The 26,697-nt window shown below is 47.9% G+C and overlaps 2 protein-coding genes across 9 annotated transcripts in view; one reads left to right on the plus strand and one right to left on the minus strand.

Moving 5' to 3' along the window:
• The first annotated feature begins 428 nt into the window (after positions 1 to 428).
• LG17H1orf74 (linkage group 17 C1orf74 homolog) overlaps positions 429 to 26,697 on the plus strand; it is an 84,204-nt gene continuing 57,935 nt past the window's right edge. The window contains exons 1-4 of one of the 7 annotated variants that reach the window (XR_012492817.1): positions 433 to 1,472; positions 18,869 to 18,978; positions 20,083 to 20,172; positions 21,615 to 22,461. Coding sequence is in view for 2 of the 7 variants with exons in the window: in XM_019714483.2 (XP_019570042.2) it covers positions 2,227 to 3,036 (810 nt within the window). In the remaining 5 variants the exon portion in view is untranslated. Of the gene's footprint in view, positions 1,473 to 1,721; positions 1,806 to 2,153; positions 7,295 to 18,868; positions 18,979 to 20,043; positions 20,173 to 21,614; positions 23,172 to 26,697 lie in introns of those variants that run through there. The other 6 variants (XR_012492813.1, XR_012492814.1, XR_012492815.1 and 3 more) reach the window with 6 other exon arrangements.
• On the minus strand, positions 3,558 to 26,619 carry TRAF3IP3 (TRAF3 interacting protein 3). Of its 2 annotated transcripts, XM_019714476.2 has the most exons (17): positions 26,388 to 26,618; positions 25,896 to 26,068; positions 22,458 to 22,858; positions 20,675 to 20,822; positions 20,461 to 20,524; positions 20,189 to 20,213; positions 19,906 to 19,935; positions 19,719 to 19,814; positions 13,075 to 13,146; positions 10,684 to 10,824; positions 10,418 to 10,555; positions 9,065 to 9,200; positions 8,451 to 8,513; positions 6,446 to 6,505; positions 5,241 to 5,377; positions 4,415 to 4,528; positions 3,558 to 3,809 (listed from the first exon to the last, which is right to left on the minus strand). In XM_019714476.2, the coding sequence occupies exons 2-17, from the start codon at positions 25,972 to 25,974 to the stop codon at positions 3,720 to 3,722; spliced, it is 1,794 nt and encodes a 597-aa protein (XP_019570035.2). In that variant the 5' UTR covers positions 25,975 to 26,068; positions 26,388 to 26,618; the 3' UTR covers positions 3,558 to 3,719. The 2 variants fall into 2 exon arrangements, with proteins under 2 accessions (XP_019570035.2, XP_019570036.2); XM_019714477.2 differs by lacking the exon at positions 6,446 to 6,505 and having other exon boundaries at positions 26,388 to 26,619.

The raw sequence follows: 26,697 nt of genomic DNA on the forward strand, positions 1-26,697 counted from the left end.
ATGTTTGCATAGCACCCTATTCTTCCTCTTTCAGAATAATCAATTCCCTGTCATTGCCCAGATCTGAGCCCTGCTTGACTACAAACTTGCTGAAGGTAGGTGACTGTTTGTCTTGGACTTTGCTGCCAGCCCTTTGCACAGTGTCTGGTACATAGTATGTTCTCCAAGATTTGTTAGAATAAATGAATGGACTAAATAAGTCTTTTATTTTAGGGATTTATTGCTAATCACCATGGTAAAATAAAATAAATATGGGGAAAGAAAAAAATTCTAAAATTAGTTTCTATTCTCTGCTTCTATAGTAATTCCCTCTGAGCTAAGAACCATACAAGCTGGTTCTCCTTCCAGGCTGGGCCCATCTTTACTCCACAGTTGTCTCTTCTCATGGTCTGATGGCACCACTAAGGCAGAGCCAGAAGTGAAACCTCCAGGGTAGGTGCCCACAGTCCCCTTAGCCTCTGCTTTGCCCATGTATCAGCAAATTTGGGCCATATTCTCAGATAAGAGCTTTCTCAAGAATTTCTTTCCCTTCATGGTATGGGTCATATCGCTGGTAGCTATAGAGGTGTTAACCCTTCAGTGAAGTAACTTTTTCGTCTTAATGACCTCATTGAAAAGCCTCTGCATCTCCGCTCGTTTCTCGTGTGAAGTCAGCAAGCCGCATTTCTAGAACTGGAGCTGCAGGAAGGTGGAGTGCGTGTCTGTTTTGCACGCAGGGACACGTCCAGCTCCAGCCGCATACGCGAACATTGGCCCTTCACCTCTTGCTTAGCAATGACAAACCGCGGGCAGGACAGCACTTGGCCACCCACTTCTCAGAATTCTGCCTCTTAAATATAGGACTTAGGCAGGTCAAAGTTTCGGGAAAACAAGGCCCCAAAACTTTACAGCACAACCCATGGGTGAGGACATTCTGCAAGACGTCGCTTGAGATAAATTTCGCTTGGAGGGGAAATCGCATTTCTCTGTATACAAATGACAGGATGTCTCTGCGCCGTGTGCCCCGCTTCTGGCTTCCCTATCAAGAGGGACACCCGACATAACAGACGTCGGGCCAGACGCGAAGCTGAGCGGAGCCAGCGGCCGGCTGTCACTTTCTCCAGGTCCCGCCTTCTTCGGTTCACTTCCGCCCCACCCCGTTCCTACGCAGACGGGCGGGGCCGGCTCCTGTCTGGCCAGAAAGGGCGGGGCCGCGGGCGCCCACACTTCCGGCTCGCCTCGGGGCGGCCTCGTCCGCGGTTCTAACGCGAGGTGCGCGAGCTGGCCGGATGACGTCACGGGAGGCTGCGGCGAGGGGTGGGGCTTGCAGTGGGCATGCGCAGTACACCCGCTTCGTCGAGCCGGGGCTGAGAGGGCGGGGTTTCCAGTGTGGCGGCGGAGCCCAAAACCTTGCCCGATTCCTGGCAGCGCGCAGGACACTGGCGACAGGAGGTCCCGAGCCCGCGAACCTGCAGCGGAAGTGGAAGGAGAACGTATGTGTGTGAGAGAGGCCTGTGCCTGGTTTAACAAATCACGATAATATGCCCAGGAAAGGGTAGGGGGGTTGGAGTGAGCCCATGCTCCCAGGGTCCCTGGATGTCGGCTACAAGGAGATTGAGATTGGCGGGGCCAACGAAGTTAACATACAGCCCGCCTGCAATTCTAACATTTCATTAACTTACTTTTATGTCTCAGGGTGAGATAGTTGTTAGTCCACATTCCAGTGTATCATATTTGTGTTACAATTATTCTGGCGGGAGAAGGGAAAGTTGGCAGTGGGAAGAGTGCATGTGGGACCTGGAACTGTCTCAGAAGGACAATTTTAGGTGAGATGCTCTGAATTTTGCCAAAGACTGCCCTGCCTCTTCTTTGTCTCACACTCCTTAAGGTTTGAATCAGAGAAAATAATTTACAAAAGGTAACATTTGGATTAGACGCCAGAGAAAATATAAATCTAGCCCTGAGGCCAGAAAGGCACATGAATTTGGGGCTGAGGAGGACTAGGTCAATCACAGAAATCCGGCAGCATTGGTGACCCCATCTCGTGTGGGCTGGGTTAGTGTTCCCAAATGACCTTTGGAAGATGCTGTGTGACTTAGGGGAAGACTGTTGGCAGGTTTCCTGGTATGTCACTGGCTGGTGGTGTTAATTCCCTGCTCCTGCTTTGTTTTTAGGCCCTCAAGTGTCTGGAGCTCAGAGCTGTGGCCCAGGGGAGGGAACTGTGGCTAGTTAAGGAGGCCATGCTTGATGTTGCTTCCAGATCCCATGTCAACACCAAGTCCTCGGCTGCTGGTGGCAGCTGCTCAGCAGACCCTGGGTATGGGAAAGAAACGGGGCCTTCCCCGCACTGTCTGCCTTCATCTGTCTGGAGAGGTACTGGCTGTGGCCCGGGGACTGAAGCCAGCTCTGCTGTATGATTGCAACTGTGCAGGGGCATCCCAGCTCCAGAGCTTTCTGGAGCAGCTGCAGGGCCTGGGCTTCCTGACCCAGGGACTTCACATCCTTGAGATTGGAGAAAACAGCCTGATTGTCAGTCCTGAGCATGTATGTCAGCACCTGGAGCGGGTGCTGCTTGGTTCCATAGCCTTTGTGGATGTTTCCAGCTCCCTACCTCACCCTCGTGTCCGCTCCCTGGACCAGCTTCAGGACTTGAAGTCCCTCATAGCTGAGATCATCACGCACTTGCAGGGGAGGCAGAGGGACCTATCCGTGGCAGTATCCCGCAGCAGGCTTTGTTCCTCAGACTGGAATCTCTGTACTGTATTTGGGATCCTCCTGGGCTATCCTGTCCCCTATACCTTTCACTTGAACCAGGGAGATGACAACTGCTTAGCCCTGACCCCTCTACGGGTGTTCACTGCCCGGATCTCATGGCTACTTGGTCAACCCCCAGTCTTGCTCTATTCTTTTAGTGTCCCAGAGAGCTTGTTCCCAGCCCTGATGGACATTCTAAACACTTGGGAGAAGGACCTTAGAACTCGATGTAGGACTCAGAATGATTTCACTGACCTCAGCATCTCCTCTGAGATAGTCACTCTGCCGGCCGTAGCCCTCTGACTAACTCCCATGTGAAGGTACTCAGTAAATAATTAGTTGTAGATCAGGGATGGCAAATAGGAATCATCTCCACTGCCAATTCCGAGTATCTTGAGAACACTCGAGACGAATGCTGTAATCAATAGGCCACATCTGTGATGGGCATGGGGACAGGTGGTGGTGGTGGCAGTATTGGAAGTACATACTTGCCTTTTCTACTAGGGAGGCCTCCTGACTTAGCTGAGATGTCTATTCCGTTTTCACTGGATAGGAGATAAAGAGATTGTGGAGAAGAAGGGTGGTGGAGACAAGTAGTACACTCTTGTATGCTGCGTATGGTACGGTACGGTAGCATTGTAAGTACACCTACCTTGTGTGGGTAATATCTGCCAGAAAGTAGGACTGGGCTTGACTGCATGTTTATATACCTCCAACTGAACTGGACTAAGGAGACTAGACCAGGATGCTCAGCTGTCTTATATTTGTGATGTGACGTGTCTATAGAAATAAATGGAGAGTTCCGAGGAAGAGAGACTGTCAAGTGACGTTTATCTGTTTATTTTACAGTAGGTTAAAAAATAATAATAAACTCAGAAATCTCAGTGGAGTTGGGAAAACCCACATGTTAATGTACCCAAACCTGCTGAGTTTTTAATTAAATTTCTTGCTTCTGATATTCACCCAAGGCAGCTGTCGCAGGTTCTTCAGATCAGGCTGCCCTTGTTGCTCAGGAACACGGCCAGTGCTATAGCAATCATCACCATCAGCATCGATAGCCATCGGCCCCATTGCCTCTGGGGAGGGAGAGGGAGAAAAGAGAAAGAGGGTTGGTTGGAGAAGATACAGGCAAAAATAACCTTTCTTCTTGCATTCTAGCCCAATGGAAAACCCAGTTGGGTTGGTGGAGGAGAAAAAGCTGTTTATATCCCTTTCTCACATTGTCACCTCCCTTGGGATAAAACCACTTTACTGGTGGTCACTGGTCCATAAACCAGGATGGCTGGTCAAAGGAACCACAGCCAACAGAGGCCAGATACTTAAATACCAATATAACCAATCAAGGGCGGAAGATAGCAGAATTACATTATTCTCTTCATATTCCTCAATGCTTTTGCTCTCCTCATCCAGTCCTTGCCACTATGCGTAATAGGCTAAAAGAACACCATTTATACTTTAGGTAATAGTCTTTCAGGCATAAGAGTTCCATGAAAATGAAGCTTGGATGCATAAGCCAGTGTGTCTTTCCATGGTTGCTATACTGCCAAGAGTTGTATAAACCAAGCTGGATGGAACAGGCTGGCCAGATGTCATGGGCTGATAAATTTTATGTACAAGATTTGGCTAAAGAGGCATCGTCCCACCATCCCCTAGGGCTATATTGCAGGATAGACCCTCTTACTCTGGCAGGTGGCTGCTGGCTCTGATTCAGATCTTCTCGACAGTTCTGTAGCTTACGCAGACAGGAGAGGTACTCGTCACTGAGGTTGTCTAACTCTGAACGTAGTTCTCTGCACTGCGGGGGAGAATACCACCAAGGTCATCACCAGTTCTGTCAGGGGGAGAGCCCAGGTAAGAGGGAGGGCCCTTTGGAAATTATCCCTTCATTCATTTGAAATTTTTACCACCATCCTCCCTTCCCAGCCTTTCTCAGATTTCATTTTACCTTTCTACTATCTCACCTAGTTTGTCCGGAATGTGTTCATTTACATGATTGTTTATAATGCATATTGTACCATATATTGTACATGCAAGTGCTTTCATGTGACACTACAAATGCTTTGTAAATGGGGACACCCAAAAAGGAAGTTTTTATAGCACAGATGACCTAGAAATGACCTTAGTACAAGTCTCTTTGCTGGGAGCCAGGGCTATGTTTGTGAGGACTAGACAGGAAGAGTTTTGTTACTTAAAAGACTATAAAGTTTTAAGATACTCAATGTAGGACAGGGTTTGAGGAGTTAATATATTTATTAAATGTGTTTGAGTTTAGGTTGACTTTCCAAAAGGTATCTATTTAACAGAACCTTGAATTAAAATTGGTATAAATAAGGAAGGGAAAAGATTGACAAGTTAACCCGAAAAGCAAAGACATTTTTTACAGGCAAATAAATACCTGTAAGTGTTCAATCACAACCTAGTTGTTGAAATCCCTGTTCTTCGGTTTCCTCCCAGAAGCTCTCTGGACCCCTGTGGGCGGAGCCTCACTCCCTGAGGTCACATCTCACCTCCTTTTCCTTGGCCTGGAGCTGCAAAGTCTTCTTTTGCAGCTGATCTCTGATATCCCAGTCTTTGTCCTTCCCTGGACCCTCAGGCTCCACTTCGTTATGGGAAGGCTTTGGACTCCACACAGGCAGAGCCTGATCTAAAAAAGCAGCCAGATTCTCAGTGACAGTGAGGCCCACACTTCTGAGGAAGGGCCCTGTTGCTGAGAGATCCCCTAGGAGTGAGGAAGGGAGGGCAGGGAAAAGGGCAGCCTGTCCCTGGCTAGACTGCATGCGTGGAATTCTCAGACTTTGAAAGAACTCCCATTGGGACCCTGCTCAGCCTGGACAGAACTGGAATTTGAGCCCCTTGAGGACAAGAAAATCTTGCTTTTCCTTGTACCTCTAGTCCTGCCTAATGCCAGATTTAGGGAATCTTTATTAATCCAATTTCTCTGACTATAGGTCGCATCTTGTCTAGTCAGTCTGGGAGATGTGCTGTATGCTTCACTATAACCCCCTTCCCTTTCTGTCCTCATTTCAGTCATGAAAATGGCAATCATAGCCTAGAATTCATCTTTCCGTGGTTAAGGATGGTTTTTCAGACACCTGGAAGTCTTACTTAGTCTTGTGAAGAGAGCACTGGACTAGGAGTCAGAAATTCTGGATTGTTGTCTTAGCTGCCCTTACTTTGTGTGACCATCGACCTTCATTTTATCCCTACCGTGTGGGCATAGTAATTTCTGCCTTGTATTTTAGCCAGTGATTGTGATGAGAAAGGGCCATGTGGAATGGATAAGTGAGGCGCTTTTGCTCTCTCCAGATACATGATGAATTCTTCCAAGGAAGCTAAGGCAGCAGACTCTTAAGGGCTAAGATGAGGTGACTGTTGCATGCAGCAGGGTTTAGACTTGGGAAGTAGGAGGTGATTTGGAAAGTCAAGTGTAAAAATTGACATGAAATCCTGAGTTCAAAATCAATTTATTGAAATATTCAACACAGACATCTGTTTTCAGAGGGGGCAGAAGTCCCTTTTCACAGTTTATATACCTCTCAGGATAGGAGGCTAACGAGTTGAAGTGTTCTCAGAGCCAATGATTGGTCTTTAAAATGCTTCCCCTGGTTCCTGACCTAACAGACTCCCAAGAGGCCACGTAGTCCATACCCCTGCCTCTAGGCAGGCAAGGAAAGAGCAATATCTTAGAATTTGTGGAAGTAAATTTGCTGACCTTTCTTGGTTAAGAGTTTCTCCTGTTCTAGAAGCTGTGAGGATTGATCCTGAAGCAGACCTGTTGGAAAACACAAGAAACTTGTCTATGCTGGCATATTTGCTGCAGTGTCTTTTCAGAACTTGGCTTAGAACCTTGATCATTAAAGATGTTCCTAGCTGTTGAATTGTATCCCCCTAAATTCACATGTTGAGGTCCTAACATCTAGTATCTAAGAATGTGGCCTTTTTGGAGATAGAGTCTTTACAGCTGTAATCAAGTTAAAATGGGACATAATCTGATTAGCGTCCTTATAAGAAGCGACCATTTGGACACAGACACGCATAGATGGAAGACATGTGAAGAGACAGGGAGAAGACAGCCATCTGGAACAGATCCGTCCCTCACAGCCCTGAGAAGGAACGAACCCTGCCAACATGTTGATTTTGGACTTCTGGCCTCTAGATCTGTGAGAAAATAAACTTCCGTTCTTTATGTCACCCAGTCTGTGGTACTTTGTTATGAATGCACCATCCTTATATTTCTTCATACTTTGTCTTTAGCTTTAGTCTCTGCTTAAGTGTTATCTTAGAAGAAAAACTCTCTGATGACCCTGTATAAAATAGCAACTATTTTCCCTTAAACCTGCTTTATTTTTCTCAGTAGCAGGTATTCCTACCTGACACATGTTTGTTTGTTCATTGAAACTCCATACTCTCTTGCAGAGCTTACGTAGCATGTAAGCTTCACGAGGAAATGAACCGTGTCAGTTCATTGCTGTATCCTCAGTGCATATATCTAGTATGTCTGGCACTTGGTGGGGGCTCAATAAATATGTATTGAATAAATAAAGGCATGATTTTGAAGTGACTTCTTGCCCATTTAGCGCTGCGAGCTCGGCATCTGGTGGTGTTCTTCTTTTCTTTTAGTCATTGCTGTGTGCTTGAAACTTCTGTGTCGGGTGTCTGGTTAAGGTGGTGGGCAGCCAGCAGAGCTGTTAATTAGGTTCCCCAGCTTTTCAGAAATTGTCTACCTGAACAGTCCTTTTTCCTTTTTGGCCTCAATATGTAGTTTTGAAGTGGACAGAGGCATATGTACTGTGAGCTTATTTTCTGAACCATTCCGAGTGACAGAGGTCTATGTGACATATTCATGTACATAATAAGTTAGGAAATATGAGAACTGCCTTAGAAAACCTAACATTTTTTTTTTAAATAAACTTTTTTTTAAAAAAAATTTTAAGTGTGTTTTCCCAGGACCCATCAGCTCCATGTCAAATACTTGTTTCAATCTAGTTGTGGAGGGCGCAGCTCACAGTGGCCCATATGGGGATCGAACCGGCGACCTTGTTGTTAAGAGCACCGCGCTCTAACCAACTGAGCTAACCGGCCGCCCCGTAAAAACCTAATACTTTTTAAAATCTGCAGTTCTGGGGGAAATGCTGGTGGTTGTCATTGGCATAGAAGGAGAAAAGAAAAAAAAAAAAGGACTTTGGGGCCGGCCCGGTGGCTCAGGTGGTTGGAGCTCCGTGCTCCTAACTCCAAAGGCTGCCGGTTCGATCCCCACATGGGCCAGTGGGCTCTCAACCACAAGGTCGCCAGTTCAATTCCTCGAGTCCCACAAGGGATGGTGGGCTGCGCCCCTGCAACTAGCAACGGCAACTGGACCTGGAGCTGAGCTGCGCCCTCCACAACTAAGACTGAAAGGACAACAACTTGAAGCTGAACGGCACCCTCCACAACTAAGATTGAAAGGACAACAACTTGACTTGGAAAAAGTCCTGGAAGTACACACTGTTCCCCAATAAAGTCCTGGGGGGAAAAAAAGGACAGAAGCTAATATATAACTTGTGAAGAGCTACATAAATGACCTTACTTCACATTAATAGGGTCTGAAAATGCACAGAGGTGGAGGAGATGCCAAAGCCTGGGCCCCCAATACCGCTGGATGCCTGTTGTGTGGCAGGATCCCCAGAAACAGCAAAAAGCCACCTGTGCTACCTTCAGAATCTGGAAAGGAAACTTACTCTGCAACTGCTGTACTTTGGTCACCAGGGTGAGTTTCTCTTCTTCTGATCTCCTTAGTTGATCTGAAAACAAAATAATGCAAACCATAATAGAAGAACCCAAGACTTCATGAACTCAACACCTGAGGATGGAAATTTGTAACGGACTGTCCTGTCATGGCCTCTGATATGTGTCGAGTGGCAGTAGCTCTTCTACTTGTCCCATTTCTGAAGAGGTAACCCAGGTATCTTGGATTTCATCTGCATCAGCAACATGGGGTCGAATGAAGTGTGGTATTTGCACACAGTCTGCTCCTCTCAGCTGACGCAGAGGCGGGGATGGAAACTCACTATGCCTCGTGTTTCCACTGAACTCGCCCTTTCAAATTGGGATTGCAGCTTTGACACATGTGACATGCTGGGGCAGCTGTGATCTGGCTCAGAGGGATGGGCTGGAAAAGAGCTGATACTATAAGATTCTCTAGTACCGAGAAATTAACTTTTAGCCCTGCCTTTCCCTCAAGGTAAAATGAAATCTCAAAGCCAACTAAACAAATGAATGGCTGAAGCCCTTTTCTCCACCCAGCTTGCTTTCCCTGGGCTCAATCTGCCAGAGGCCTCCAGGAGAAGGGTACCTTGTAGGTGCTGGGTGTCTGAGCTGCACAGGTCTCTGTCCCCCTGCAGGTGTTCAATCTTGGCCTGCAGTTCCTGGTGCTCGGTCTCCAAAAGTCGAAGAGCCTCGTTCATCTGCTTGTCTCTGCTGTCTGCTCCCTGCAAGGAGCGGGAGGGGCCGACACACGAGCAGGCAGGTCAGTGCTAGGGTGGAGGATGGGGCTGAGCCCAGGGGAGAGGAAAGCTAGAATTTTAGAGCTAGAAGGAGTATTAGGGAAATACAAATCTAGGGAAGTTTCTTATTTTTAAGTACTTGCCTTTGCTCTGCTCTATTCCTCACACTTATAACAAACATGCATTAGATATTTTTTTTTATATTCATAAAGGACTCATTTGGGTAAAGGACCAAATTAAGGAACACCAAATCTTCATTTTTAGATGTTTTCACTTTTCATTCTAGCACGATCAATTTTTTTTTTCCCCACAAGGTATTGAGGTTAAAAAGACCTTTATAAGAGTTGCCTTGTAGGTGGGGGGAGGAAGAGAACAACTATTGACATGTGGATGCAATGCAGTGGCCAGCTAGGTTTACTCCTTTGATAAGACACCCTGTCTCTTAGATGAGCTGTGTATTCAGTCCCTGCTTCAGTAGAATTATAAAGATAAACCTTGAGGCAGGTCCTCAGAATTCCAAACCAAGGAAGTAAAGTCTATGAAAAATAATGGTTAATATTTATTGAGGGCTTTTATGCACCAGGCATTGTGCTAAGTGCTTTGCATGGATCACTTAACCCTCACAATAATCCTACGATGTAACTGTTATTATTGACCTCCTCATTTAGGGATGAGGAAACTGCGGCTCAGGGGGTTAGTTACCTTCTCCATGGTAACGCAGATCGGAAATGATGGAACCCTTGAGAATGCCCAGGATGTGGCAGCCTGTGTTAGTTAATACTCAACCTACACGTAAATTAGTGACATTTGTTCTATGCCAGTAGTGGGCATTTCTGAACTGGATACTCTCCTGGGATGGGAGCAGAGAGTGGGCTGGGATATGGCAGTGGGCTGATGACTATTCCATCCCTCTGCATTTGGATCGTATCATTCCAGTGAACACTTTGTTTGCATGAGCAGTGAAGATATCCTTGCTAAACTCAAAATTAAACTTCAGAGCCAAAACAGTGAGTCTGGTACAAAGTGGGCAGTGAGTGAGGAACTGGTACAAAGTGGGCAGTGAGTGAGGAACTGAAAGCCAGGTGCTCTCAGCTGCCTTTGGGCCCCAAACACAGCAGCAGCCTCTCATCACTGCTGTCACCAACCCCCCTTCCCTATATACTGCCTCCTCTCCCCACCTCCCCACCCCCAGGGCCTGGTACCTGCAGTTTGGACTGCAGCACATGGAGCTGGCTCTCCAGCTCTCTGTGCTGGGTCCCCAGGGTCCTCCAGTCTTCCTTCAGAGCCTCGTACTGGCTCTTCCAGTCTTCACACTTCTGCTCAGCCAGAGCCAGGGACCGCTGAGGGAGATCAAGGGAGACGGTCGTACCTGGGCGGGGGGGGGGGGGGTCCCAGGGGTGGTGGAGCTGGCTCCCAGAGCCGCCCCCGGGTCTCCAGTCCCAAGCGCCGCCACCCAGCATCCCCACACCTGTGTGCTCTGCAGTTGCTGCTCGGCGCTCATTTTCTCCTCCAGCACTTTCTGCAGTGACTCCTTGGCCTTCTGTTCATAGCTGTTTTTCTGGTCTTCCATCTCCATTAGCACCTTTTTCATTCCCCAAGGGGAATACTTCTGTAAATTTGATGCAATTCAACAAATACACATTGAGCTTCTGTGTGCCAGACCCTGAGCTGGGATACAGAAATGAAAAGAACACGGTCCTTGCCCACAGGGCAGAGACACCAGTCACCTGGTGGGACTTTGCTTCTAGGCTGCAGGTGGGCAGGGAGAGGCCTCAGGAGATGTGAGAGGAGTGAGGATAACCAACTGCCCTTGGCTTGCTGGGCATTTCCCCTCGCCTTCCACAGGCACTTGAAAGCCAACATTTCCAAAGGGAAATCATCCTTCTAAACTGCCCCTCTCTCAGTGACTAGCATTATTCCCCACCCGTCTCCTAGGCCCTAAAGCAGAGTCATCTTGATTTCTCGCAGTCATCAGTTGGTTACCTACCTTTGTCAAGTCAACCTCCCTTACGGCTCACATCTGCCTCTTTTCCTACTGCCACAGCCTTAGTGCAGGCTCTAATAATACTATTACATGGATTAATGTACCGTGTTTCCCCAAAAATAAGACCTAGCCGGACACTCAGCTCTAATGCGTCTTTTGGAGCAAAAATTAATATAAGACCCGGTTATTTTACTATAATCCAAGACCGGGTCTCATCTAACAAAATATAATACAAGAATGGGTCTTATATTAATTTTTGTTCCAAAAGATGCATTAGAGCTGATTGTCCGGCTAGGTCTTATTTTCAGGGAAACAGGGTAATAGTCTTCCTATCTTTAAGACTTGCCTCCCTTCAATCTCTTTGCGTCCTGCAGCTCTTGCAACTATAGGGCTCTTTCCAAAATGCAAATCTGATCCTGTCACAACCTGCTGAAACCTCTCAATGGGTTCTCAGTGTCCTAAGGATCAGGGCCAAACTCCCTGGCATGGCTGCTACTTACAAGCCCAGACTTTCATCCCATGTTGCCTCCACTCAAGCCGAACTGCTGGCAGATTCCCTAAGCGCTGTGCTTCTGGCTTTGCCTTTCCGCATAGAGCTGCTTCTGCCTAGAGCTGCTTACCCATGGTTTTTCCCTGGGTAACTTCTACTCATGCTCCAGATTCAGCCCAAGAATCACGTAAGTTCTGATAAGTCTTGATTAACCACCCCACGCCCCAACTCATCGTGGATTGGGTGGCTCTTCTTGGTGTTTTCCTAGTATCTGCTGCATGTCTCTTTCCATTCTGTTGACTCATCTGTCTCCCTTATACGACTGAACACTTTCAGGGCAGGGAATGGGAACATGTGTTTTTGTTGTTGTTTTGTTCTTTTTGTTTTTTAAATCTTTGTAGCTTCAAGGATCTGAGAAATCCCCAGTAAACTCAGTTAATGTTTTAAAATTCATACACTTGCAATTAAAAAATTCCTCCTATCTGCAGGGTTAAGGAAACCAGAAAAGCAATTTCATAAATCCACTGGGGGTCTTGCCTTCCCCGTGCCTTTCATCTTTATGCCCCGTTATTTTGGGGAAGGCAGGCAGCTTTTACTGTCAATTCTGGATTGTCCGCTGGGTAAGCAGTAGCCTAAATAATAAGGAGGTCGGTCACACTGAAAACACAAAAGTTGTGGATCAGCAAATCTATAAACTGAAAACTCCATTCTCCTGCAAGACTCCAGCTATGTGGCCAGGTCCACCTTGTGTCCCTAACTCCAGATGGAAACAGGCTGCCTGCTCTGCTTCATTCTCTTAATGACATCTCCCCACCTGTCAGAAACATATGACTTCTCAAGTGTGAAAGCTGATTTCCTTCTATCTCATGCAAGCCAAGATCAGACAAATTAAGAGCTTGCTGAAGCGGGATAACTGTGTCACAGGAAAGCGAAGAGGCAGTCTTTTACAGGGGTTGCTACAAGATAAAAGTTGCCCATGGAATAAAAACCATTTTGCAAAATTTCATTAGAACATCCCACCGATCTGTTCACAGATTGGGACCTGTGCAGGTATATCGGGATGGTGTGAACCGTATTTACCAAGGGTCCCTCCCTACAGTTCCAGGTATTCTCAAGGTTCCCCTGGAGCTGGCAACGCACTTGGTGCTGGGATTCCTTCCCAGAGTGCAAAGGGAAGGACTCTTGGAGAAAGAAAGAGGAGGATGGAGACAGAGTATGGACATACGGTAAATTGAGGATCAAAGTGCAAATGGCAAAGCCAGAACTGGGTGATCAGGAATGGGTGCATTAGTCTTTATCAGGTGGCATTTCTAGTAAGATTGAAGTTGGAGCATTCTCCTTTAATTCTAGGTTCCTGGCCTGGGTGTGTTCTCCAGAATGCTTACCTGGGTACAGGTGTACAGCTGGTTTTCTAAGGATTTCAGTTTGCCCTTTAGTTTGTCTTCATTGAGCTGTCCCTGGAACAAATGGGATGAGTTAATGAGTGTGGGCCAAACTACAGTGTACAAAACGTTTTGTTCTGTATTTCCAGCCTGCTGCCTAGAACATAGTCTGCGCTCAGTGGGGAACCAAACTCTTTCAAGAGGTAGAGGAGGAAAGATGACAAAGGATGTTTGTGTAAAAGAGGATCTTTTCCTCTTTTTCTGCAACAGGAGAAGGAAAAATCAGACTGGTCCCCAAAGTCCTCTCTGTACTTTGAGGTTCTCTACGAAATGGCTCGGGGGGATCATAGCAGGGGTCCACTTGAAGGAACGCTTCTAAGCTGTCGTTTTTGAACCTCATTACCTCTCTCCCCTGTGTAGGCTCTTCTGTGCACCTCACCTGTTCTCAGTCTTGTACATGGACCTGTATTGCAGATGAGTAGGCCAATAAGACTAAAGGGGTCTCCCCTTTCAGGAGGAATATACATTCTCTCCCCTACCTCGTCATGGGCTGAATTGTGGCTCCCTCACCCCCCCCCCCCAATTCATATGTTGACACCCTAATCCGCAGTGCTTCCTTCAGAATGGAAATAGGGTTTTAAAGAGATAATTAAATTAAAATGAGGCGGTTAGGGTGGGCCCTATTCCACTATGACTGGTGTCCTTCCTCGTAAGAAGAGATTAGGCCATCGGGACACACAGGGACGAACATGTAAAGACACAGGGAGAAGACAGCAGTCTGTAAGCCAAGGAGAGAGGCCTTAGAAAAAAACAACCCTGTCAAGACCTTGATCTCAGACCGTTAGCCTCCAGAACTGTGAGAAAATAAACTTCTGTTGTTTAAGCCACCCCCATCCTTGGTACTTTGTTATAGCAGCCCTAGCAAACTAACACACTCCCCTCCGTATCCCCACGCCATTGTGCGCAAGATGAGAAATTCTTTGAGAGCAAGAAATGGAGGAGAGAGATTAATGTAGGGTGTGTGGGGTGTGGAGGGGTGAGGGGTGGGGAGTAGCAAGAGGGCTGCCCAGAAAGCCACGTTCTATTTATTCATAAGCTGGTCTGTCTAATGGCATTTTGCACATTCCAAGGGGGATGCTAATCTCAAGGGAGAGGGTGGAGAAAAGCAAGCAAAAGGGGCTCTTCTCTGTTTCTCTATTTTTCAGTATTTCAACCGAGTAGCCAACAACCTCCTTGTTTCTTTGTTCTTCCTCCACCTACGTGTATAGACTTATCCCTTTTGCCCAGGTAGGGGCTTTGTTCTGGCCCTGAGTTCGATTTGAGATATGGGCTAGGGGGTAATTGGACAGGGTAGGGGAGAGGGTGCCATCAAGAGCTAGTTTCCCAGAGAAAAGGCGTGATCTCTTTAGGAACAACGAATTTTCGTATTCTTTCTCTGGCTTTCTCCAACCAGGCCCTGTGGGACACCGGTGAGGTCTAGAAATTATATTTCTCTTCAGGCCTGAGGCGCCATGGCTCCTCTCAGTCAGGTGGTTTGGATGTTTCCAACCCTCATAACGTTTCTGGTGTATAACAGCCTGGGGGCAGAGCAGGGGACTCTGTTTTGAGGTCTGCAGCCTCAGTGAGTTTCAGGGCACCTGGGGTAGGCAGGAAGTGGTATCTTTACAGCTCCTGTTTTGCTCTTGTTTGGCTGATTCTTCTAACCAGGGGCCAGGGGGCGCCCCCACCTTTTCTGCTTCCTGTATTACTCAGCCGGGCCTTGCAAAAGCAAAAGGCTTTGCCAAAAACAATTTTTCAAAGTGTCTCCTGCTATTAATGTTTTTCATAATGTCTCGTGTGAGAGCCGAGAGTCAGGGATTTGGCACGTACAATAACCACAGGGCTTTGGGACAGATAAAGATGGACAAAGACTTCCACTGTTCCGGGCTTCGGAGTAACGGGTTACAGGGCTGCGTTCCCCTGAGTGGCCTGTTCATTGTCAGTGCACAGGTCCTGAAATCCACTCCCTCTGCACCCCCACCTCCTGCTTCATTTCTCCTTTAGATGCTGAATATTTTCCTTTGCTTAAACTGTTACTATGCAGATTGCAATCAAACCCACTGAGTTTAAAGTTTATCTTGCTTATATTTGGGAAGAAAACAGACCAGCCCAGGGCATATTCTTACATTTTCCCCATTCTCCTACCCCTTTTGGGTAGCTCCTCTCTCTCCTTCTTCCTTACTATGGTTTTAATTCAATATTTTGCCTCTTCCAACTGTTTTTGTATTTTAGCCGCACCCTAGATTACTTTTCCACTCATGTTGCAATAGAAGACAATTTAGGATAGTCCTTTTAGTGGGATGAAGGGCAACCCGAGCCTGGGTTTAAAAAAATATGTTGTCTACAGCTCTGCCTTCCCAGACTCCCCAAGGCAGGCAAGACAGTTGCAGCCAAGTTACTGCAAATGAGGCATATAGTTTCCTGGTCTGAGCCCCAGCTCACCCCACAAGAAGCCCAGTACAGTATGTGGGCAGAAGCACTCTTTACAGGCCTATTGTGGACATTTTGGGGCCATCGCATCTCTGGAGCCCAGGGGTTAGGGAGCACAGTACCCCCGTTAGGAAAAGGAAGCAAGGCAGAGGCCATACACACCTGGTGCCGGTCTGAGGGCTTCAGCTCCTGCTTCTGTGTGGCTTTCCCCTGCCTCTGATCTGTTCTCTAGAAACACTAGCACCTCACCGCAGAAGCACCAGCCCACGGTTTGTTTCTGCTGTAGCAGAGTGGCTTAGGACTTGCAGCCAATCCCCTGTGGCATTGTCATCTCAAGATCTCATTTCCACTTTGCGGAACTTAAAGACCCACTTGTGCCCAGCTCTCCTTCTTGTATTGCCCAATTCTAGAGCTCACTTTCTCTCTGCCTGAACTGTTTCTGCTCTAAGGTTAGACCCAGTTTAGAGTCTTAGTAGTGCCCTAGGCCCTATTGCATCCAAAAGGCCCAGAGTCAACTCCCTTGTTGGGGTTCTAACAGAGTTTGCAGTGAGCTTCTCTGCATGTGGGGTTGGAGATTCAAACCATGGATACCAAATGGGAAAAAAAAAGGCCTGACCTGGGCTGAATGTCAGAGTCCCCATTCTGCCACATTCTCCCAATTGTTTTCCCTAGATATCACAGACTGGGGCTGCCCTTTCATTGAAAGGCTAGAAGGTTGAAATGTTTTTGGGGAAGCAAGAGCTATTAACTGAAAAGTCTGACACTATTTTCTTAAAAACAGGAAGCTGGGGGTTTGATGGGGAGGAGGAAAAAGAAAAGGGTGAATTGTAGGAGGGATGGGAAGGAGGGAGGGAACAAACCATAACCAGAGGAACTTCTGCTCACCTGCTGGAATATGGAGGGAAACTGGCCCTCAGAGTCTACCTCGGAAATGTCTCACCATCCTGTCCCCATTCCCACCAAGCCTGCTGCATGTAATTCAACTCTGATTGGGTCTTACCTGGGCTATTAGGAGAATTTTCACCACCCCCACACCCACCTAGAGCCAAGGTCCTTGTTGTTGTCCGAGAACCTTTTAAAACGTGGGTCTCATCATTGACTTTCAGTGCAATTCCAGAGCCATTAATTGAGCTCCTTCTAAGGGTGGGCCAGACATCGTAGGACTTTAAACCCGAATAAAGCATAGTTCCTTTGTTATCCTGCGAATGGTCTGTAGCAGTGTTTTTCAAACTGGGCGTAGCACAAAATCTCATGGACCTGAGATAGCTGTGTTTTCCCTCTAAAGTGCAGTCCATAAGTTTGAGCTATCCTGTTCAACAGAAAACAGTTTAAACCTCATAATTCTAGAGGTCTGTCTGAGGCCATTTCTGGTTCTATCTATGGAACTACTCTGCCATGATGATCCCTTCATTTCAGCCACACTCCTCTACACCTAATGCTTTGTCATACCTACCCCTGTAATCATTAGGATTTCTTTTCCTTTCTGCTTTTTCTTTCCCATCATCATTACCACTCGTGTACTGGCAAACTCCTACTCATCCTTCAGGACCCAGCTAAAATGGTCCCTGTCCTGTAGAGCCTACCCTATTCCAGCTCAGGCAGAATAATGGCTCTCTTCTCTTCTCCTTGTGTCACTTTGTAGACACTGCTGTTATAGCTTTATCACACGGTATTAGAGTTGTTTATTATACGTCTCTCTTCCTGGCTGGAGTGTGAGCTGCTCAGGAGCAAGGATCCTTTTCTTTCCTGGTAGCACAGGGACCAGTGTATAGCTGAGACTTATTAAATGTCTGTTGAGTAAATGAGTGAGCCGATCTCAATTTAGTTCAGCACCGGAAACCACCTGGTATGCACAGCTGTCTGCCCCGGGCTCCGAGTCTGCTGATGAAAATGACCTCCTTAAATCAAGGGCCGTGAACATAGACTCCTAAACCCAGATACAATGACAGGCGTGAGGAGGGAGGGCTGAGCTTAGGAAATCTTTTTTACATCACTGCAAACATCTCAGTTTTGTTCCTCGTCCTCCCGTTTCATCTCTCTGTCTAAGCACAAGCCATCCATGTGGTAGGTTAGATGTTTATGGACGCCTGTGAGGTTGTGCATTCTCTCTTTGCACCTGGTGCTTTAATGCTCTGTTGGTGCCAAACTGCTTGTAGCTCCCCGAACACCCTAGGTTTCAATGTGGGGTCCAAGGACCCCTGGAAATCCCTGAGACCTTTTCAAGGAAGATCTTCCCTTTCCAACTACAGATCTGTATGAGGCCAGATTTTCCTCATATGCTTCAACCAAAACAATGTTTTGCAACAGATTGAATGCGGAAGCAAACATGAGAATGTAGCTGTCTTCTGTTCAGCCAGACATTGAAAAGATTTGCAAAAGTTTAAAGCAATATTACTTGTCACTATTTAAAAAAAAAATACACATATACTTATTCTTAAAATTATAGAATGTAGTTAACATGTAATGGATTTACTGTTGTTACTTTTAAGTTAATATATATTTGTATTAATCTTGGGATTATATATCAAGATTCTTGTTTTAATTTCTAATATGGTAAATTCTAATATGGTAAATATAAAAAATGTAGGAGGTTTTCGGGCCAGCCCAGTGGCTCAGGTGGTTGGAGCGCAGTACTCCTAACATCAAGGTCACCGGTTCGATCCCCACATGGGCCAGTGAGCTGCACCCTCGACAGTTAAGATTGTGAACAACAGCTCTCCCTGGAGCTGGGCTGCCGCGGCCCACTGTGTGCTGCCATGAGTGGCTGGGGGGTGGCCCGCAGCCAGCGAGAGCTGCTGTGAGCTCGGCTCATAATCCCAGCACGGGCCAGGGAGCTGTGTCCCACACAACTAGACTGAGAAACAACCGTTTGAATGGGGGGGTCTGGGGGAGGGAGACAGCAGAACAGGAGAAATAAAATTTGGGAGGTTTTCAATACATTTTTAAAGAGTACAAAGTGGTCTTGAGATTACAAAGTTGGTGACTCATTGCACTAGACTATATCATGCCTCCTGGTCTTTGCCTCTGCTGTATCCCCTGCCTAGAATAATAGAGTTTCTTCTCTATATTCAGTCTCTAGAGTTCCTTCTCTATATTTAGAGTTATTCATTTCCTTCTTCCACATTTGCCTGCAAAATACTTACATAACTATAAGTATTTCCCTCGTTCTCATCTTTTCTAGAGTTATTCATTCCTTCTTTTATACTATTATACCCTGAAAACAATTCATTTCTCATATCTCTGCATTGTTTAGGTGTTGGTCTCCCTGACAAAAACCGTAAGCTCTCTAAAAGCGGGAACCCTGTCTAATTAATCTCATTATTTCCAGAGTTTGGTACAGAGAACATGACCTATGAATGTTTGTTGAATGAATGGACTAAAACCAGGAGGTCTGAAGTTTCGTTCCTGTTTTACCTCTGACCAGCAGTGTGACTTTGGGTACGTTACTTGCCCTCTTTGACACTCAGTTTCCTCGTGGGCAAAATGAGAAAATTAGACGAGATGATCGCTAAGGTCCCTTCCCACTCTGACAGTCACGTCTGGGCTGAGTAGTAGGTGCATGTTGGCTTGGAGTTAATACTGGTGTGAATCCCACACAAAAAGAGCTGACATGTACCACATGCAGTAATATTAAATGTACTGGGATCTTCCTTTTTTCCTTCCAATAAATTTGAAAAAACCTTTTGGTTCTGGGCCTTTCCTGGGTGTGTACCATGTTTCCCCGAAAATCAGACTGGGTCTTATACCATATTTTCCCCCAAATAAGACCGGGTCTTATATTAATTTTTGCTCCAAAAGACGCAGTAGGGTATATTTTCAGGGGATGTCTTATTGTTTCATGTACAACAATCTACATTTATTCTCTGGAACATCGTCATAATGTACTAAATGTGTCCGTCTGGCTGACGATCTTAACTGGGGCTTATTTTCGGAGTAGGTCTTATTTTCGGGGAAACACGGTAGTAGCATGGCCCTCAGCTGATGATGCTGGATTTAGCTGAGCCCCTCCGTATATTACTGTGAGCTGTGTGACCTCTAGGCCTTGGCAGCACCCCCCACCGCCTGCCTCTTCAGTAGTGAGGAAACCCCTTCTTTTGCTGGGACGGTATGGAAGGAATGAAATGGACACACTGAGGAGCCCTTGAGCTTTGTCCAAACAGAGATTTCATATCCGTTACCTTCCAAGAGTTGTCAGAGGCCCGAATCAGGGTGGACAGTAGGTCTTGGAGAATCACCATTTTCTGCTTTAGAACTAGCTCCCTCTGTAGAGCCTCCTACGGGGCAAAACGCAAAAGACTAAGATTAACTTCGCGGAGGAGGGATTAGATGGATGGAGAAGCGGAGGGGCGAGCTCATGTTACTTACTTTGAGGTACTCAGAGAGCTGGATGATTTCCTGGAGAGAAAGAAAACGTATTCAAGGCTCTAGTTGTCCTGAAGTCCAGGAACATGGAACCAGAGCCAAGGCTGGCTTGTGTAGCGTTAACTTTCTTCCTTGGTTCAGACAGACTCCCTCCAGCCCTCCATGTCTATGCCCGTCCAGGGAGCAGGTGCCCTTCCATCCCAGCTGAGTTTATCATGGAATTCCGGAATGTCAGAGCTTGGAGGAGCCATTTGATTCAATCCCTGCAAGGTGAGGAATTTCTTACCTTATCTAGAACTGCAACTCCATAACTGGGAAGAGAAGTGAAAACAAAAAATGACAATGGATTAAAGAAACTAGCATATCAGGAGGCAATGGCTTGTTTCCTTCTCTAATCTCTTTTGAAAAGCCAGTAAGGTGGGGAAGGTCTTTCTCTATATTAATTAAGGCAGACATGGAAAATCATTGTGTTCCCTCTAAATACTTGGTGAGGGTATTCAAGCTTAGGAGAGAGGACTGGATGGGACGTGAGGGAGTTGAGGTCAGGCTCAAACTCACTTGGTTTGCTGACTGGCATCGTTCTTAATTGTTGGCTGTGCTTCTTTTGCCTTTGTCTGGGTGCCTAAGAGATGGAAGATAAGGTGATTCAGAACCCACAGGGGAGGACGTGGGGGAGGTGGGGAGGGTGCAGGACCTCCACTGTCAGCGAGCTGGGACTGGGCTGGCAGGATTCTCTGCAGGCCCCAGTGAGGGAGGGAGGCTCTGCTCTTACCACGGTCGTGTTTGGGTGGCTGCCTGATGGGAAAGTCTTGTGGTGGAAGGCTCCCTGCTTGGGAGGGGAGGTGGTCAGCCAGATCACTCCAGACGTCTGAGAGAGGATGCTGCTGCTTTGGAAAGACCTCAGAGCTGGTCCCTGACACCTGGAAAGCAAGTGAGGGATGCTGGAACCCCAGAGCCATTTAGAATAGGATTCTCCAGCTGATTGCAGAAAGATGAACCAATGATCAAACTGCAGGTCCAGAAGACCCAAGTAACCCCTTGAAACCTTCGAAGCTACAAGGTTATTTGCCCTAGCCCTACCTTGTCCCGGCTGGCAGGAATGGTTCTCCTCAGAATAGGCAAATCAGAAGCTGGGCTTGTCTCCAATTACACTCTCTAGAATCCCTGACCTACCTTGTTTGGTCTCAGCCACTTACACAGCCAGCATGGTGATATGGAAAGAGAATTAGTCTGAGCGGGGAGTGGGGGGACCAGGCTCTGATAGCCTGCCTTTTCCAGGTCTGGGTCTCCTGTCTGTGTAATGAGTTTGGAGTAGATGGTTTCTAAGCTCCCTTCTGTATTCTAGAGGTGGCTTCCTTCCTCTTAGTAACAGGTGGAATATTGCTGAGGTGTGTGTGTGTGAAGAGAAGGTAAAGTAGGGAGTTGTAGGGAGGCTGTAGTAGTAGTTGCCACAATTTAGTCCGTTCTTTTTATATTTTGTTCTCGCACACTCAAAAATTCTACGCTTGTAACATCACACTAAAAGACTAAGGAATGCCCTGGTACCTAATCCTGGAGACTGACTCAATCCCCAAGCTGAAGATAACAGGCTCAGGTGGAGTTCTTTAGCTAACTGTGTTTTCTGACCTTTTTCTCCTTAAATTTGTTTTTCAACGAAAAGCATTCAGAAACCTTCTTGCCTTAGAAAGTACACAGCTGGTTTTATTTTACAGTTGGGCTCAAGGTGCATTTTTCTGAACAACGCTTCCTATTGTGGACAACAGACCCACCAGTTCCGAAGCCCTGACGTGCACCTACCCAGGGACGGCACAATGCCAGGCGTTTCCAGGGAAAGCAGCACCCCTGCTGTCAACGTGCTCACAACGTGGATAGGAAGACACAGCTAGTTTGCTGGCTGAGGTCATTTCCACGTACCCTGATTTTTGCCAACACTGCTTCTTCCTAGGTCAGACTAATGGGCACTCTAAGAGTTACTTAATCTTAGAGGATTTATAACCTCATAAGGACCGCAGTGAGCAGAGGTGGCCCGGAGAAGCCAGGGAAGGCTTCCTGGACCAGCTAAAGCCTTGACTCAGTGAGCTTAGTAGAGCTGGAATGATCCAAGAGAAAGAGAGAAGGTGGGTGGGTGAAATAGCCTCACAGAAGAAGAGAGGAGAGAGAGAGAGAGAGAGAGAGAGAGGTATCAAGAAGATTGGCCTGTGTACCTGGCATAAATAAAACTCAGTCAATTCTTGCTGACTGATGGGTGAGGGAGTGCTGTAGACGATATGCATAGATGGCCTAAATTTGAACTGATACTATACTAGGAATCAGCTATGGAATTGTTTCTAAAATTATTTTTTCTCTCCTATAAGGCAAGTGTAAAACAAAAAATAGCTAAACAAACAAACAAACAAAACCCCAACCACACGAATCTCTGAGTGAGTAAGTGGCTAAGGGAGACTGCTATATGACTGAGGAAGAAGGGACTCAATTTAAATCATTTCGTGACCTTGACCCCACCCACCCTGTTAGCACCCTTCCCCCAAAGCAGTGTGTCCCTCGACATGGCCCACCTGCTGTCTGGGGGGAGGGGTCCTGTTGGCCCAAGACAAAGGTTTCTTGAGGTCAGTCTCCTGGCCTGTCCTCCTGGAGAGACCTTGCTCCCTGGCCCTGGAGCTCTGTGTCTTGCCTTTCTCCTCTACCTCCAGGTTCCTTCTCTTGAAGAACTGCTGCTGTCGGGCTCTCTGGAGCTGTTCTCTCTGCTGGGTCCTCAGCGCCTTCCCCACCTGGCGGCAAGTGGTCACGTTGGGGCGGCAGCGGCGGCTTTCACGGGTCTCCTGCCGGCGCTCACACTTGGCCTCATAGCTCTCAGCCCACTGGGCCAAGCCAGGGGGAGGCCTGGGGTCCGGGCTGATCATTATGACCTGAACACCTGTTGTGCTTGGCTTCCAGTTCCGGGAATAGCTGCGTGGGTCTGCCAAATGCCAAGGGGGAGGAGAAGGGGAGGGGTCAGGAGATGGGCAGAAAAATGGCCATCTCCCTGGACAGGGGGCAGGAATAGCACATACGTGTGGGTTGAGAACTGAGGAGGCGATGACATCAAACTGGGAGTCAGGACTCCTGGGTCCAGTCTCTGTGCTAATTTCTGCTTTTCTCTGGCCTGTGTTTCCTCCTCTGCAAAGTGGAAAGGTCTTTCTGGCTGCCACTTCTTCCTTGACCAAACATCTCACCCTACCTCTAAGTCAGGAGACCGTGAGAAATAACTAATAAAAATTATCATGAGCTTGTAACCTTTTGGATCGCGAGGATGTGTTCATTTTCCAGGGACTTCTAGAGAACGTCTTCAATTGGCTCCCTGTCCCCACATCTAAAGGGAAAGCCAGTGTCTTCACAGCTCTCTTGGCCAAGTTGTTACTGGATCAGGTAGTGGCTCTTGTCCAGGCCTGGAGGGATAACCAGGACCCCCAAGCTGCGGCCTGTCCTGAGACCAGCACCCTCTGCTTTCCTCTTAGCCCTTCGCAGCTAACTTGTGAGCCTGGCCCTCGGCTAGGTCCAGGACGGAAACCCCACCCTGGTTATTCCAGTCAGGAATTCCTGGGCATCCCACTCTCAGCCCAGGACCAGGTTCCGACTCTCAGGTGAAGATCAGCTCAAATCAGTAGTGGCCAAGCATCTGCCACGTGCCCACTGCTGGTGGAACCCATTTCAGAGCTTCCAGCTTAATAACTCTCCAAGCTGAGTGCTCCATTTTTTTGGAATCACCTCCAGGTCAAAGCTAAGTATGGTGCCAGTTCTGCTTTCCTTAGCCCACACACAGACTGTGCCATCAAAACCAGCAATCACACAATTATACCTGGATAAGGCTATTGCGAACAAAAATGAAACAAAAACAAACAGAAACAGTAACCAAAAGTCCCTAGGCCTTCATGTAGAAGCCACACTTTGTGGCCCCTTTACATGGCCTTACCTGCTAGTCACATACCCCCCAAATCTTTCTTCCTTCTCTGTGCCCTTCTCTCTCTCCCTCACCTACCTTCTGCAAATTTGTTTAGTCTCCTAAACCCTCTGATAGCTTGGCCGAGTTGGAGCTGGACTTGGCTGAGCTGGATCCTGACCACTGGAAATTCTGTGCCCTGTGTCCACTCATCACTGGAGTGACTGGGCAGGAAGGGAGACTCCCCCTTACAGCTTCCGCTACTCCTCTGGGTCCCACAACCTGACTACCCACCACCCTGGGAAACATAGTTCCTGGGTGCGTCAGAGAAGGGTACCCCAGGGTCACCAGGAGCAGGCCTTAGCCAGCTCTGGCCCCTTGGGTTTATTTATAGGTAAGCAGACTCAACAGGCAGCCTCTGCCCCTTCATGGGGACTTCGCTGCCGGCTGGCTCCGTCCGGGCTTCTCTGCAGGACTCTTGCTCTCTCTGATCACACCACTCATTCCCCAGGGTCCTGGGCAGGGACGTCTCATTCCCGGAGAGTGGTCAAGCCCTGCACGCTCTCACCTGCCTGACTCGAGGCTTGGAGGGGCGTATTCTGGTCTTGGGCAGGGCTGACCTTGACCAAGCAGAGCTGTGAGGTGGTCAGTGCTTGTCCTGTGGTCCCATCCATGGATGGCTCTCCCTTCTTTCTAGGCTTTCCTGCTCACTCTGTAGGGGTCCCCTGACTTCCCACCTGCCACTTTCTTTATTTAAAAACCTAGATAAGGATCTGAGGGGCCCATTCATATTAAGTTATAAATGCCTGGATGGCGGAGACTGGGATTATGTACAAGAGAATTCCGTGTCCAGAATCTACACCACGGCATCCTGTGCCATAGCCCCTGGCGATTCTGCCGTGGATGGGGAGGTGGGGGAGCCCTGGGTCTGGGCTCAAACCGTGTGACTTCATGTCCTGGCTCTGTCACCTCCTCCCTGTGTGCTAAGCCTCAGTGTTCTCATTTGTAAAATGAGAATCTCCCTCATGAGGTCATGAGGATTAAAGAGAAAATGCACATCAAGTGTCTGGCACAGCACACAACAGATGTTAGCCTTCTGCAATGATAGTAAAGATAAGCTATGATTATGACGACCCCTTCCTGCTGATCTCAGCTACTGAAGACTCAGTGCTATGAGACAAAGGCCCCAAGGTAACCTAGCACCCCTAGGACTAAGAACCCCGTCCTCTAATACCCCCATCCCTTTTCTCTTCGAAGGGGTACTGTGTACCACAGGAGAAAATGCTGGCCCCGGCTTGTAATCGTGTTTACTACTCTGGTTCACCTGACCTCTGGGTTTGGGCCACAAGAGAAAGGACTTCTCTGCATCTGGACACAACCACCTTCTTGATTAGGCCTTGTAGAAAGGCAGAGAAGAGATGGGTGCCCGCCTGCCTGCACCCACCATTAAATGTGGGGTGCTAGGTCCCACCCTGCATGGCTCCAGGTAATGGGCAGGCTTTGTAGAGGAGGCAGATCCCTGCTTCTGGAGAATCCTCCTACCATCCTACTGTGTAGAGGGAAGGGCCATGGAGGAGACAGAGAGGTCTCTGCACCTCACCAGGCTGTCTGTACTGGTGTGCTGAAACGCACGCTGCCCTGCTCTGCTTCCTGAGAGGCAGATGTTGGGGCTTCTTACCCAAGTAGGGCGTTGCAGTCGAAATGGTTCCTTAGAGAAGGGAGCATTCCTGCCCCACCCAGGGCCCCACCCTGGTCGATTTGGTGTGGACAGCTGAGGGGAATCATACCCAGCTTCCTGGGACATCTGGACTATTCTGTTCTGATTTGCTTAAACACGAGAGGACACGGAGGACACGGAGGACAGCTGACGGGCAGGGATGGGCTAAAGAAGAAAAAGGAACTGGTCCCTCTGTGATTCACAGAAAGGTCACTGGGCCACTGCCCGGGCTTTCTGGCCTCTGTGGGGTGCCCCTTGGCAGAATGACAGGGCCCAGTTGGAGCTCGGGGGAGACGAGGCACTGGCTGTGGGAAGCTCTCCTCACCTGCCAGAGGGAGATATCAGGGCACGGCCCCTCACCTGACAGTGGTTTGTTGCTGGCTCTCCAAGTCTCTGCTGCTCCTTCCTGGCTCTGTGTGCAGGGAATGGTTTCCTGCATGGTCTAGGCCTTCCTAGTCCAGAGCTCTCAGTGTGAGCTTACAAAGGTGTACACCTCAGGGGCTGGAAAAGCAGCTTCTTGTTTTGGGGAATCCCTGTTTTGAAGGGAAATGGAAAAGGTCATTAAATGAAGCCCCTGTCACTGGGTAGCCTGAAACCTGTCATCTGATTCGCTCTAGTTTAAGCTAACGGATGGAGCAGTGGAAGCTCTGCTGCTGTGCTGTGGCCAGGGGCTCTGGAAACCAACACAGGATGCTTTTTTGGTTACCCAACACCCAACACGCTTACACTACACCGTCCACTCTCGTGTCTCCCCCTTCAGCCCAAGGAAGCTTGGGTGACAGACAGTCTTCTCTCCCACCCCAGAGTCAGAGGCCCCCAACCTGGACAAAAAACGTCTTCCTTCTCCGTTACCTCAGGTCTCGGGCTCCAACCCAAGCAGCTCAGAAAAGCCTTCCAGCTCCTGGGCAAATCTTGGTTCTGGTCTCAGATGGGGCAAGACAGTAGCTGAGTAAAGTGCAAGCTCTCAGTTCATGGCTTTGTGCCCCCTTAGCATTTCCCTTCTCGGTACTGTGTTTCTTTTCACACAGAAGCTTTGCTGAAACAGGAAGCAGACAAAGCCACAGTGCTTGCTCACCCCAGTTCCTCTCTCTTGCTCTCTGGCACAATCTGACTGGGCCCCTGAACCTTTGAGGCCCCCAGGGCTGGGCTCGGGAACTCCTCC

The sequence above is a fragment of the Rhinolophus sinicus genome, linkage group LG17, assembly GCF_036562045.2.
Source record: "Rhinolophus sinicus isolate RSC01 linkage group LG17, ASM3656204v1, whole genome shotgun sequence".
Classification (NCBI taxonomy): Eukaryota; Metazoa; Chordata; class Mammalia; order Chiroptera; family Rhinolophidae; genus Rhinolophus; species Rhinolophus sinicus.

Excerpts from the sequence above, each read along its gene's own strand:
- TRAF3IP3 (XM_019714476.2), bottom strand. The coding sequence starts at position 25,974 with ATGCAGGAAACCATTCCCTGCACACAGAGCCAGGAAGGAGCAGCAGAG. Across the intron at positions 5,378-6,445 it reads GAAACTCTTAACCAAGAAAG|ATCAGGCTCTGCCTGTGTGG; the intron begins GTCAGCAAATTT and ends CTGCTTTTTTAG. Across the intron at positions 4,529-5,240 it reads TCCAGGCCAAGGAAAAGGAG|TGCAGAGAACTACGTTCAGA; the intron begins GTGAGATGTGAC and ends TCTCCCCCGCAG.